The 15185-nt window shown below is 40.8% G+C and overlaps 1 protein-coding gene across 1 annotated transcript in view; it reads left to right on the top strand.

The window, feature by feature from the left end:
- Nucleotides 1-14942, top strand: part of vat1.L (vesicle amine transport 1 L homeolog) — a gene marked incomplete at its 5' end in the record, with an annotated part of 34560 nt that extends 19618 nt beyond the window's left edge. The window contains 5 exon segments of the mRNA NM_001092503.1: nucleotides 1182-1389; nucleotides 8308-8478; nucleotides 9606-9695; nucleotides 12520-12761; nucleotides 14283-14942. Of these exon segments, the coding sequence (NP_001085972.1) occupies nucleotides 1182-1389; nucleotides 8308-8478; nucleotides 9606-9695; nucleotides 12520-12761; nucleotides 14283-14564 (993 nt within the window). The 3' untranslated portion in view covers nucleotides 14565-14942.
- Nucleotides 14943-15185: the final 243 nt, after the last annotated feature.

Raw genomic sequence — 15185 nt, 5'->3', positions numbered from 1 at the left:
CAAGTTGAGACAATACAACAGTTTAGAGAGGCTTCAAATTGGATTTTTCACCTTCCTCTGGATTAACTAGCAGTTAGGCAAAAAGGTTGAACTAAATAGACAAGTGTCTCTCTTCAGCCTCAACTACTGTGTGACTGTTCAACAACAATGACACATAGGTAGAATAGATGACCACTCCTCTATTTAGAGTTTTACTACTGCTAGCTGTTTGTATAGAAGAACATGTCTTTTAAAAATGGAAACCAATGGCAAATTGTCTCAGAATATTACTCTCTACATTATAGTAAAGGTTAACTCAAAGGTGAACAACTCCTTTAAAGGAGAACTAAAGCTGAACCAAAGAAGTAGCTAGAAATGTTGTACATTATATTTTGTCCTTCTGTACCAGGCCAAAGCAACCACAATCTGTGTCTCCAAAAATGCCCCAGTAGCTCCCCATCTTCTTTTCTGCTGATTCATTGCACATGCTCTGTGCTGCTGTCACTTACTGAGCTTAGGGACCAACTCACAATATACAGTACACAATTGAATAGAAATGTCACAATATAAGTCTGATTAGTAATTAATACCGATAAATACTACATGGCAGCACAGAACCCAGTGCAACTAGCATGATAATTTAAGAATCAGCCCTGTAGCATTGGCTTATATTACAGACCAACCTCGTTTTCTGCTTGATAAGAATGAGCATGTGAGTGTCGCAGACACTTTCCAAGATGGTGACCCCCTGTGAGAAGTCTGAAGTCCTGGATCATTGATGCTATTGAGAAACTGAAACTCTAGGCTTGTGCTATAAGTATAATAAGTGCTGTATTTAAAATGTGGCATTTTTATCCATAATAATTTTTAGGGTTAAGGTCTCCTTTAAATATATTTGTGGAAAATAAATGGGTATAAATATACTTTGACTTATTAATATACATATTGTATGGTTCCCACCTTTTGCCTGGATATGGGCTGGGGTACTGGATGATGTTGGGCTGGGCATATAGTATATGGGGTGGAGTTATTACACAACATGCAAATACATGGACAGTCAATATATAAACCAGACTGTTTGTTAAAAATCGAATAACATATATCCATAAGGGAATAAAGACCGTATAGTTAACTGTAAGTAATTTTGAATTGTTGCTTTAAAATTGTGAGCTTGAAAAATGTACTGTCTTATCTATCTCCAGGTTGGTGACAAGGTGATGGTCCTTAATCGTTTTGGCCTCTGGCAAGAACTTGTTACTATCCAAACAAACCACACCTTTCTCATGCCTGATGGGATGAGTTTTGAAGAGGGGGCTGCCTTTCTGGTGAACTACATCACTGCCTACATGATTCTGTTTCACTTTGGAAACCTGAGACCAAACCAAAGTGTTCTGATCCACATGGCCGCAGGTATGTCTTCTTAATGATTTTAAGCGTGATGCTACTGGTAATTGTCATTTTAATTCAGGAGATAAAAACATTGCGAGCCAACGAGAAAAAATCCTGTTGTTCATTTCTTATGGAACAGTTTGCAGATTTAGGCTACCTAGAAGGTACCTGGAACTAGTCTTTTAGAAAGGGCTTGTGCCACATACCTTGCACACACCTTGAGCTTCATATCCATACAACTGCCTTGAACATTGTTTGCTAATTACAAACTTTGAGTATTATTGTTAATGGTTTCAAATGATTCGATTCTAACCTTTACATTCTTACATTCTTTATAAGAGTAAATTCCAAAGAGTGACATCACTTGTGCCTCCAGTAGCTCCAAGCCACGCAGCCTTCCTTTGCTCTTCCTGTCCATAATAACCTTTGTTCTTTTTCCAGGAACAGCTCTTCCTCTCAGGGTTCAAGCTTTGTTTCACCAGGGGAAAATTAAATCTGGCTACAAAGAAACTCAAAACCAAAGTGAACGATAAATAAATCTGTTTGTTTAAACAGTTTCTCCTTACTTTCACATCTAAATTTCCATCACTGAGCACCAGTAAAGTGCAAATGTTGGGTTCTTGATCTCTGCTAAGGCTTTGAATTTTATTCAAAGGCCATAGAGTCTTTTACATTTGTCACCATCTAAAGTTATTGAAAAGGCAATACCATAAATTAATACAGGTATAGGATCCGTTATCCGGAAACACGTTACCCAGAAAGCTCGGAATTAAGGAAATGCCATCTCCCGTAGACTCTATTTTATCCAAATAATATGTGTAGTAAAATAAAATGCACACCGGGCCATATTTCTATATCAGTACTTGAGGGGCCTGTTTTAGGATGCTTATATGTGTATATATAAAACACAAAAATGATTCCCCCCCTCCCCCTTCTGCTGCAGAGCTGCCATGGAGAAGAGGCAGCACCTTTTCTCACACATGTTGTTGAATGCACAGTACAGAAACCCTACTACGCATTTCTCCAATTGCCGGGGGACACTGCTTCTAGGTCCTTGCCTGTAGTGGGACCCAAAAAACAGTCCTTGCTGCAAACACTTAGGGCAGAGATGCAAACGAAGACTTGGGGAGATTAGTCGCCAGTCGACAAATCGCCTCTTCTTCAGGCGACTAATCTCCCTGAACTGCCTTCTTGCTGGCTAGAATGTAAATTGCCGGCGGGATGGCACTCGGAGCGAATCATTTTCCGAAGTTGCCTCACAAGGAAACGTCGGGCTACTTCAAAAAACAAAGTACTTCGAGTGCCATCCCACCAGCGATTTTGATTCTAGCTGGCGGGAAGGCTTTTCGGGGTCATTAGTCACCCGAAGAAGAGGCGTTTTTGTCTTTGGGCGACTTTATCTCCCGAATATTGGAGTGTGTCTCTGCCCTTAAAGGGGTTGTTCACCTTCGAGTAAAGGTTGAGTATGATGTAAGGAGCGATATTCTGAGACAAGTTGCAATTGGTTTTCATTATTTGTGGTTTTTAATTTATTTAGTTTTTTATTCAGCAGCTCTCCAGTTTGCAATGTCAGCAATCTGGTAGCTAGGGTCCAAATTACCTTAGCAACCATGCATTGATTTGAGTGAGAATATGAAATATTAATAGGGGATGGTCGGAACAGAAAGATGAGTGATAAAAAGTAGAAATAACAATACATTTGTAGCTTTACAGAGCATTTGTTTTTAGATGGGGTCAGTGACCCCCTTTTCAAAGCTAGAAAGAGTCAGGAGAAGAAGGCAAATCATTTGTAAACCATAAAAACATAACATACTAAAAGTTAACCTGAAGGTGAACCACCCCTTTAAACACAATGAAACAATATTGTCCTGAATGAAATCCCCTGAGGTAAAGGGAGATTAGCTAGTGTCCGGGGAGCCAATCAGCACCACTGCTACAACTGCCATTATATTAGGATAGAGCTGTAGTACCCTACCACACAAAAAAATCTTTAAGTTATCCAACTTTACAGTATCTTATGTCCCACCTGTTCTTGGTTTTAAAAACAAAACATACATGTGTCTTTTGAATTGGACCATTTGTGTATAATCACTGCAAGTGTGTGGAATGACTTCAGACTATGAATCCCCTACTAACAATATAGCATCTGTGTTTTGCAAAGGCCACTAGCCATAAAGAAACCCCCCCACTGAGTAGTAAATATTGTGATAGTAAACTTTCTAAACAGTACAAAAGGACAATGGGGCTCATTTATCAAAACTAGGCAAATGTGCCCGTGGGCAGTAACCCATAGCAACCAATCAGTTCTTGGCTTTTTTTTCAGGCAGCTGCAGGTAGAACAATGAATGGAATAATTTTATTGGTTGCCATGGGTAACTGCCTAGGGGCAATTTTGCCCAGTGTTGATAAATGACCCCTAATGTCTCTTTGTATCACAAAACGTTCCTACATTTAGTGGATTTAATAAAATACTCATAAGTTAAATATTGCAGGACCTTTTTCCCCAACCGCTTATGAGTGCAAAACCAGTATATTGCTTTAACACATTTTCCTAATTTTACCATTTCTCAGATTTTACTCCAATTTATTTTTTATGTCCGCTGAAAAATTTAAAACCGTGGTTATACCGTATGCATAAAATTACATGGAATGTAGATACCCCAAAATACAAACACTACATAGTTTTCATTGTAAACACACTAAGTGGGGCTTGTGTATCAAAGAACCCGAAGAGAAACCTCAAATTGCCTGATCTATTTTAAAATTAGATACCCCAAATAATGGATGAAAATGTTAAAGGACAAATCCTTGCTTATCTTGTAGTTTTGACAAGATTTCAAGGTTCAAAATGTTTATCATTTACAATAATTGACAGGATTTCTCCCACTTGCTCTTGGATACAACAACAAGAAACATTCTAACTATGAATGCATGATATATTTTAAATACTGTAGGTGGGAGGTTTATTAAAAAAGGAGACTTTATGCCGCTTTATTTCAACTTGATCCACGTGGACACCTCTGGGGGCCACTTTCTAGTTGGAGTAATGAGTTTAACCCAATATATAGCCAATTATCAGATTTGTTTAAAGGATTATGAACAAATACAATCCAAAAATAAACCTAGGCACCAAGGCTCCATAGCAGATTTTACTATTTACACCTACCCAGCATTATTTAACAGCTTAAAGGCTGATGATAGTCTGTGAAACTGCATTTTTATTGAGCACATAAATTCCATTTTCCCTGCAGGAAAAACTAGCCCTCAAATACAGTATTCCATCAGAGGTTTCTTTAAACAACAGAAAGGAAAGGACATGTCAAAGGATATCCTTTACCTAAACACAGAGTTTCCTGCAGTAGTTTGCCTGGTCATACGATCCTAGTGATATCCTGGGCTACCAAACTCGCCAAGCGCATCTAGCCTTTGTATAAAGAAAGAAGCTTCGACTTCTAGAGATAGTTACATTTATATGTTGGGGGATTGCAGGTGACACTTTCTCTGATTTAAATTTAGCATTAAAGGGCATGTAAAGTCTAAAATAGAATAAGGCTAGAAATGCTGTATTTTGTATACTAAGGGGCACATTTACTAAGGGTCGAATTTCGAGGGTTATTTAACCCTCGATATTCGACCCTGTAAGTAAAATCCTTCCACTTCGAATATCGAAGTTGAAGGATTTACCGCAAATACTTCTTCGATCGATTGATCAAAGTAAAAATCATTCGATTCGATGGATTTTAATCGATCGATCGAAAGATTTTTCTTCAATCAGAAATAGCTTATGGGGAATGTCCCCATAGGCTAACATTGTAGCTCGGTAGGTTTAAAGTGGCAAAGTACAGTCTTTTTCAAAGGGACAGTACTTCGACTATCGAATGGTCGAACGATTTTTAGTTCGAATCGAAGGTGGAAGTAGCCTATCTGATGGTCGAAGTACCCAAAAAAAAGTAGAAATTCAAAGTTTTTTATATTCGAATCCTTCACTCGAGCTTAGTAAATGTGCCCCTAAATATAAACCTGAATTTACTGCACCACAATCCTAATCAAACAAATGATTTATGCTTTCAAAGTTGGCTACAGGGGGTCACCATCTTGTGTGGTCTGGGCTGCTTAGGGATCGTCATAAACAAAGCTGCTTGAGTTCTGCATGGCTGGGAAGTAAGGCGGGGGCTCCCCCTGCTGTTCATAAGTATGTTTCCCTGCTCAGCAGTTAGGGACCATCTGACAATTCCTATCCAAAACAAACAAAGCAAGTAAATGAAGGGAGAATTTCACTGTCTGGTTTCTTATAAAACTGTTGGTTGCTAGGGACCAAATTATCCTAGAAACCATAAATTGATTTGAATAAAAGCATTTGCTTTTTTAAATAGGGTCAGTGACCCCCATTTGAAAGCTGGAAAGTTTCAGAAGAAAAGGCAAATAATTAAAAAAGTATTAACAAGAAAAAAAAAATGTAATTGGAGAAAAGTTGTTTAAAATAAGCCATTCTATAACATACTAAAAATTAGCTAAAGGGTGAACCACCGCTTAGGGTCAGGGCACACAGGCAGATTCGTGGAGTATTGTCACCCAGTGACAAATCTCCTCTTCTTCGGGCCTCGCGAGGATACTTCGGGCGACTTCGGAATATGAAGCGCCGTGTGCGCATTGCCACAGGCGATTTTCATTTTAGCCAGCGGAGGGCAGGGGGAAGGAAGTTCGGGGAGATTGCTCCAAAGAATAGTCGATTTGTCGCTGGGGCGACTAATCTCCCGAAGCTGCTCGTGTGGACCCTTAAAGAAAGGTAAGGTTGGTTGAGCAAATATCTTCCAGCAGGATAGTGTTCCTAAACAGAAGGCTAAAGTAGCAATGGAATGGCTAAAGAGCAAACATTTGAATATCCTTTAGCGGCCTGGGCAAAGTCCTAATCTGGATTCATCTGAGAATCTGTAGCTCTTTTTGGTGCACTAGCATCATCCTACTCCCCAGAAAAAATACTGTACTCAAATCTGCCTAGAAGGAAGTCCAGGAGCTGTTTTGAGTCCATGTGCAAAGCTGGTACAAAACATATGGAATACGTATGCAAGTCACATTGTATTGTGTTTGATTTTTATTTTTCATGCTTTAAAATAAAGACATCACAACATATTTAAAGTGGTAGGATTTGTTATGTAAAATAAAGGAATAGGTCAAAGGTTTGAGTGCTTTTGCAAGGCACTTGTATACGTTCCTTTTTTATTTAAAAGAATGAAACGTCCATTTCTAACCTGAAAAATGATTTTCTAACCTTATACCATGGACACTTAATGCGGACCCATTTTCTCTCCTCCCCATTTGTTACACAATGTATGCATTTTATTCTCCCACACAGTCAGAGCAAAAAATGTGAATTCCAAGAAATATAAAGAACAGCTGACATAAATCTGTATTCATCTGTTCAAAAAGCTTGCTTTTATTAAAAGGGGGCTAAATCCTCTCTGGTCTGTATGTAGCCCATAAAGTAACAAAATGAGTTTTTCATTACAGAGTGACATTCTTCTAGATTAAATGAACTTTAAATAAATCAGAAGAAACATTTTGTAATATTATAATATTTTGTACTTTAACGTATAATACTGATAATACTAGTGAAGTGCAGTTGCATTTGTGCATATTTCCTCATACACTTCCATATAGTCACGCTTGTTCCTAACACCGGGAAGGGCGCCAACCAGCCTTAGAAAACTTTCTGTGCAATTGCAAGTGAAGTTGCATTCATTTTGACGCATCAGCTCAACATCCCTTTGCAACCACAGCGATGCTGTAATTCTGTGAAAAATGCTGCATTATGGGAAAAGATAAGATGCTCTTAAAGTTTTAAACCATTTTGTGGAAAGATCTAGTTACCCATTTTAAAATCTAAAGAACGAAGTATTTTAATTGAAATAATACAGTCAACAAAGGGTGAAAGGGAGGGGTTTATTTACACACTCTGATTAGTTGAGTTTAGTCGCCCGGGGACAAATCTCCTCTTCATCTGGGTGACTAATATCCCCGAACTGCCTCCCGCCAGCTAGAATGTAAATCGCCAGAGGGATGGCACTCGGAGAGCTTCATTTTCCAAAGTTGCCTCTTGAGGAAACTTCGGGCAACTTCAGAAAATGAAGTGTTCTGAGTGCCATCCAGCCAGCGATTAACATTCTAGCCACAGGAAGCGGTTTGGGGAGATTAGTTGCCTTGAAGAGAGATTTGTCGCCGGGCGACTAATCTCCTCTAATCTGAGCGTGTGCCCTGACCCTTAACTGCACTTCAAACCAATGGATAACTGAAGATCACACTTTGAAATTATTGCACATTTGTTTTTAATAATTCAGTCTGTCAGTCTTGGTAACCTAAAGGGGTTTGTTTAGCAGAGGCTGAAAACGGTTTGTGTGCTGTTTCTGCCCATTTGATAAAACCTTAGGATAATTTAGGCATGTAAATGGAGAGCTGTGAACTTTGCTTGCAGTTTAGGTTGATTTTAGGAATGTATATGCCATAGTAATGTTTCTGAAGCAAACACACCTGTTTTTATTACTTTCATTTTTTTACGCTACTGTCCTTTAAAAGCTCTCCTTCCAAACCATTTCAATGTTTCATACACATATAAATGTTACTTTTTAGTTCCCACAGTGCTCTTGTCATTAAGATGTGAATGGAATATACGGACTGTAGGAGTATATCTGTGCCCCTATACCTGTAGATGTCATTGTGCTCAAGACTTATACTGTGCACTCTTTTTATACAGCTTGTGGTGTTAGAGTTGCTTACTGTTGTGTAATGGCTGCATGAGCCTGCTAATAAAGCACTGTTATACACTATCCCATCCCAGTCGGCTACCAAAACGACCCACCCGCCTTTTCGAATGGTCTATTTTAGAACTGTACTTTGGTTGTTGTGCTAATGGCCGCCATTCATCAATATATTTCATCTTCCTAGGTGGCGTGGGCACAGCAGCTGTTCAGCTCTGTAAAACAGTGGACAACATTACAATATTTGGAACCGCATCTGCATCAAAGCATGAAAACCTGAAGGAGAATGGGGTATTGCATCCCATTGACTACAGGAGCAATGATTATGTTGAGGAAGTGCGGAAAGTCTCCCCTAAAGGTACTGATTGTGTATACGGCTAGGAAGAACCATACCCTGCTCTGACACTCCCACTGACTGAATATCTATGCAAACAGCTAGTTTCTGTTTTGTTCATATTCTTTTGCTACTGTAAAACAATGTTACAATATACCTATTCAGATATTGGGAAGGATAAATACAATATGTGGGTGTAGATTCATGTATACTCCCCAGTGGTATAGATTATATTGTGTATAATTTTTTTTTTTCCAATACCTGTGGGTTGGGCAAGTTCAGGGTTGCTGGAGTGGGTGGGGATTCAGCTATTTCCAGTGTCAATCCCCTCCCACTGGGCTCAGACTGGTGTGTGTTCACTATGGACAGGTTAAGATCAGGTGTGGGTTATAGTTTTTATGACGGCACATAACTACTTGTAAGGTTTGCCAGTAGAGTGTAGCCCTGCTGCATGTATTAAAGGAGAAGGTAATAAATGTGATACACTTGGGGGTGGAAAAAGTTAGGCACCCCCAAGTGATTGCATTTACTTACCCAACACCCCAGGCTGGTGCTCCTATCAGCAGAAAACTGCACAGGCCCAGGGTTCTTCCAGGGAGCACCACCGAGCAATTGTTTTCCTGCTTCTTCTTTCTTCGAAAAGTCAAACTATTTTGTTCTACTGATCATGCCTCTGCCCCAGGAAGTAAGAAGAAGCAGGAAAACTATTGCTCCGTGGTGCTCGCTGGAAGAATCCAGTCCTGGTACAGTTTTCTCCTGATAGGTGCACCAGCTCATGGTTTCGGGTAAATAAATGCGATTGCCTTACTTTTGGCACCCCCCCAAGTAAGGACTTTCCTTCTCCTTTAACATCAGGGCAATGTTAGAGCAAACCATGTACTGAGGGAAGTGCCAGGGCAGGGATGGACCTGCTTATCCAGGCCCTTCACCCAAAATAGAGCCATGATCTATTGCCCATGCCTTTCATTCACTTTCACTTGTTCTGGGTTCATGATGGGGGAAGAGAAGGACATGATGCACTTGGATCTGAGATTCTGTTCTCTACTTGTCCTGCCAATCATTGTTTAGATAGTGCTGGTTCTATACAGCTACAGAAACATATCAATTTCCCATGTATATACAGCACTAAAAACACTGTCCTCTTCTTCTAGGAGTTGATATTGTCATGGATCCCCTCGGAGGAACAGACACCTGTAAAGCCTTTAACCTATTAAAACCTATGGGCACACTGGTGATATATGGTAAGTGCAAAAAGAAAGGCTCAAATACATTTTATTGGACATCTGTGTAAATAACCCTTAGAAAACTGATCGCTTGCATTCTGCAGGCTTTGCTGTATAGATCCTAAAGGAAGGCATTAGATCTTTCCTCACAGAACAAACTACAGAATAAAGGGACCTTTCCGATTTATCACGTAGAGTCGATCAGCTGTATGGGGGGTCAGCACAAGTGTATATGGTCTAGTTGCTTCTTTCCTTTTCATCTTCTGTATTGACTTCCTAACTCTTGTTGTGTTGCTAGGTTAAGTAAACTTTAGCAACCAGATACAACTCCAAGCCTGTGAATTATTCCAAAACTACCATGCTATCACTTTAAATGCTGTAAACTACCCCATTAAGTTCCAACTTGTTCCCGGGAACATAGTATTTTTGAACTCGAGACCTTCACATTCTGATCCCAGGCTTGAAACTCACATGCCATTGCTAAACAATACACTTGAACATGGAATACAGTATCCATTGTGGAATGCTCACAGGCGTTTCACAGTGAATGAGATTTGTTGTGGTGGGCTGAAGAGTGAAGTATAAGGGCTATTCCACACGGGGAGATAGCCTTGCGTTTGCGGTCGCGGCGACAAAGCGCCGCGCCAGTCGCCGCGACCGGCGCAGGCGACAGTTTTGTATGGGCGCCTATGTAAAAACGCCTGTGCTAACCACACGAGGCGATGCGCTTTTCAACAGTCGCCTGAAAATGCCTCGCCAGGCTTTTTCAGGCGACTGTTGAAAAGCGCATCGCCTCGTGTGGTTAGCACAGGCGTTTTTACATAGGCGCCCATACAAAACTGTCGCCTGCGCCGGTCGCGGCGACTGGCGCGGCGCTTTGTCGCCGCGACCGCAAACGCAGGGCTATCTCCCCGTGTGGACTAGCCCTAAGAGTGTGCTCGATTCAGGCTCCAAATGTTATTTTCCTACACACGGTTTTGGACCTTCTCTCACCAAGTTCAGAATTCCAGGTAAAGTTGTTGTACCATGTTAGCCATTTTAGTATGCTATTTCAAGCTGAATATAGTGAAACTGTGGTGTTCTCTGAAATATATACACCACTCAGCTCATAGTTCAAAAAAAGGTATGTTCATCTCTGTGTGAGGCTATACATGGGGACATGCAAGGGACAGCCAGATAAGGTAGGTCTAATGTCCCAGCAACTGTTTGTGTTTCTGACTTGGTGCAAGCATTTCATAATCCACATAATTAGCCATAAATCCTGGGGAACAAGGGGGCTTCCTCTAGGTTACGCAGATGTCCTCTGCTAACTCTAAGTTACGCAAATGTCCCCTCTGCAGCCACTTTCCTAATTGAGAGCCGGCGGGGAGCATCAGCAAACAGCGAAGGGGGGGGGTGGGCAGGTATTGGGGTGGAGCAAGAAGTACTGTTCATGCCACGCCCCTCTTAAGACTTTCTAGCGGCACGTTGTTGCGCTGAATGGTCTGGAAATATGTTTGTGTTTGAGCCTCTCATCCTTATGAAGTGTACCCTGTAGATCCCTGGTTATTTTTCTAAGGGTCTTTAGTTGTGGAGGCACCTGATTTATTTCAAGTTTTTTTTATACTGTAGAAGTTGACTCCTGGGAATCCTGGTGGCGTTATGAATGTGTTGATCCAGGACCCAATCCTTGGGTTGTAGCTCCTGTTAATGAAGTCTCTTTTGAGTGTATTGAGGTGGTGATTCCTTTCAGTGCTGTCAGAGTATATATGATTATATCATAAAGCCTTTTGCCAAGCCCCCTCCCCGCTGATTTCAGCTTTCTGCTTATGTTTTCCTCTTTTTTGGGGGGGCTAAGTACCTTTATTTGAATTACTTTGCTGTATTCTGCTCCTTGCCCTCTTGCTTGCCATGGTTTATGTCGTTAGTTGCAGGTTAAGGAGATAGATCAGAGATGGGGGAGTAGAACAGAGAACAAGACTGGGGATTGAAAGTAGGAGGGGGGAGTGAGAGAGTGTGTTGAAGGGACGGGGGGAGCGAGACCAGAGAGGGACCGTGCAAGCAGGGAGGGAGACTGGAGAAGCAACGGAGTCACTGGCCCCATCTAAAAGCAAATGCTCCGTGAGGCTACAAATTTGTTGTGTTTGCTACTTTTTATTACTCTTCATTACTTTTATTATCTTTATATTCAGACCCTCTCCTATTCATATTCCAGTCTCTTATTCAAATTAGTGCATGGTTGCTAGGAACTAGCAACCAGATTGCTGAAACTGCAAACTGGAGAGCTTGTTGAATAAAAAGCTAAATAACTCAAAAACCACACATAATAAAAAAGGAAAACTAATTGCAAATTGTCTCAGAATATCTCTCTCTACATCACACTCGGGGTAGAACTACGGGGGATTTTACCTGGAAAACCCCTCCGTTCCGACGCAATGAGACTAATCGCAGTCGTCACGTCGGATGCCCCAAATCTAATGTAAGTAATACAAATAGAAGCTGATTGCATCTGACACGACTGTCGGAGACCCGACATGCAGCATTCGATTCTGACAGCCGTGTCGTGTCGGATGCAATCAGCTTCTATGTGCGACATTTATATTACTTACATTAGATTTGGTGCATCCAACATGACGCCTGCGATTAGTCTCGTTGCGTCGGAACGGGAGGTATCGCAGGAAAAATCGCCAGTGTAGTTCTACCCTAAAAGTTAATTTAAAGTCAAACCTCTTAAAAGGAGATGCTCGTGTTTTCTATTTCTAAACATATGAATAAATAGAAGAATGTATGTTTTATGCTTGCTAGTACTGCACATCAGCCAGTGCCCTCCTTCTTATAAGGCTTTTTTTGTGTTGTGATTTAGGGGCAGCCAATTTGTTAACTGGACAAAAGAAAAACATTATGGCGTTGGCCAAGTCCTGGTGGAACCAGTTCAGCGTAACTGCCATGCAGCTGATAAGTGCGAACAAGTCGGTATGTGGCTTCCACCTGGGGCACCTCGATGAAGAACTAGAGTTGATTACAAGTGTCGTGTCAACACTGCTGGATCTTTACAAGCAGGGCAAGATAAAGCCCAAAATTGACACCATGTTTTCTTTTGAACAGGTAAGTGGAACCAACAGTGGGGTAACTATCATTGTTACTGTTGTATCTTTCCTTTCATTTAGATCAGGTCAGTCCAACTGGAGGCTTGTGGGCTGGATATGGTCATACAGGTGGTTTTATGGCCCCCATTATGCTTAAAGGCTTCACAGACTTCTTTGTGCTATATAATCCTATCCGTATTATTAATGTACTTGCACTGCACCAACATAGTTAAAACACTTCTACTGCATCCTTTATCCTATTTAAGTACTATAGAAGTGGTATCAGGATTCCTGACTAGTATTCTGGGGGATGTAAATGCTTTTTTAAGTAAAGTTTCACTTACTGAAAGAGAACCTCTAAGCAACTTTCCCAAATTAAGTTTTGACTGATTAAAAACGTAGTTTTGTAGGCAATAAGAATAATATATGGTGTTGGTTTTACTTGGGGCTAAAGATTATTATCTTCAAAAATGCCCATTTGAGCTCCGTATGGATCTGTTACGGTCCATGTCCAAATGAAGGGTGGGCGTGTTTGAACAGTTCCTGCCAAAAGCACAGTATGAGGGGGACAGCCAATCACAGCCCTGTAGTCACACAAGCAAGACAGGCTTCAGTTCCCTATCTGGTCAGCCTAGCTGCTGATTGGTACGTATCCTACAATACATTGTACTGAGTGCCGCCAGCTCCCTGCACAGCCTGGGAAAGGAGGCAGCAGGACGTGAAACAGATGGGCAAGACTAGTAGGGTTTTTGCAGAAATATTCCATAAATCAGCCTGAAACACTACCTTTTTAAAGCACATTCCTGCTATATTTAAGAGTATAATATACTGGTACATTTTTGTTTTTCACACAAAATGGTCTCCTTTAGCATGCAGGTTTTTGTGCATGTGTTCTTAGCTGGAGAAGAGCTGATTCCTGCTGCATTGTTTCAGGAATCAGAACCAGCTGAGCAGAATGGAACAATTCCTATTCCTGTGGCCATCATCTTGCATATAACTGCATCTCTGTGCATAGCCCTTTTTCTTCTTACATACCTTGAATACCATTTCCTATGTAAATATAACTGCAGTTGTTTCACATATGCTGCAATAGATCAATTACCAATGATTTTTCATCATTCTTCAATAGTGGACTCTTCAGGAAATAAATTGTGCTGGAATGCTGAGCCACATTCCTACTGGCTAGAAGTGTATGCACAAGCTACAACTACATCAGCCTTATCAGTCAGCATCAGTGGCCACTTTGGTACCCCACTGCACTTATCCCTGTATTATGACACTAGGTAATTGTGCTGAAGTGCCGACAGATGTTTTGCTAAGAGTTTGTCTTGGCGTAGGAAAGGGACATGGCTCTTATTAAGCCATAATTCTCAACTTCTGTCATCAGCCAATCAAACCATTAATGATGGTTCTTAACTGAAACACGCTTTTACCTCTTAGGCCAGAACTTTGTCCTTTGTTTTTGTTAGGCTGGCTAGATCTTCACTCATAGCTATTGGTGTAATGGTGCTTCACTGGGTTTCTTTATGTTGCCCTTTAGGTGGGTGATGCAATGAGACAAATGCAAGAGAAGAAAAATGTTGGTAAAGTTATCCTGATCCCTGACATGCCAAAGGAAGAGGCAGAAAAGGATGCAACGGAGGAGGCCAAAAAGGATGCAAAGAGCGAGGGGAAAAAGGATGCAAAGGAGGAAACCAAAAAAGATGCAAAAGGGGAGGCGAAAAAAGATGCAAAAAAGGATGCAAAAAAGGATGCTAAGGAGGATGCAAAAAAGGATGCTAAGGAGGATGCAAAAAAGGATGCTAAGAAAGAGGAAAACTAGAGTGATTTAGTGCAGCTTAGAGGGAGTGGAAGGTCTGCTGGTGGTAAAAAATGGTCCTACTAGTGTGTGTGTTTTGTGTTTGTATTTGGGGGTGGAATGAAGCAAAGTAGAGGTGTCATGCTTTGGTTGCAGTGAATAAGTATCTACTCTATTGCCCACAACCAATACCAGGGTTCCTATAAAGAACATTCACTGCTCACCTATGTGAAATTGGCAACGTGCATCAGATTTACCAAAGGGGAAAAGTTTACATGTGTTTTCTCTTTGATTTGATCAGATGCAGCTTTCATCTGCAAAATGTTCTTTCTATATGTGATCTCTCCTTTAATATTCCTATTTCTCTCGTGTATTTACACTATTAAACATTCATTTTTTTGATATTCCGTTTGTGATAAGGCAGATGTTCATTTAACTACATGCATGAACTCGACTGCTCCCTGCAGTATCACCTTGAGAACCCACAGCCATTGTATATGCTCTTTTGGACTGACTATATTTCATGCATAATTGCTTTTTGCTATTATATTAGCTTGGGGGGGGGCTTTCCAGGTTCACATTAATAACTGGAATAAATTACCTGTAAGGTTTATGCCTGGAGTGTTGGAGACCAAATGAAATTGA

The sequence above is a fragment of the Xenopus laevis genome, chromosome 9_10L (assembly GCF_017654675.1).
Source record: "Xenopus laevis strain J_2021 chromosome 9_10L, Xenopus_laevis_v10.1, whole genome shotgun sequence".
Taxonomy (NCBI): Eukaryota; Metazoa; Chordata; class Amphibia; order Anura; family Pipidae; genus Xenopus; species Xenopus laevis.
Note: the sequence above shows the minus strand (reverse complement) of the source record. Positions and strands in the feature narration are given on the sequence as shown.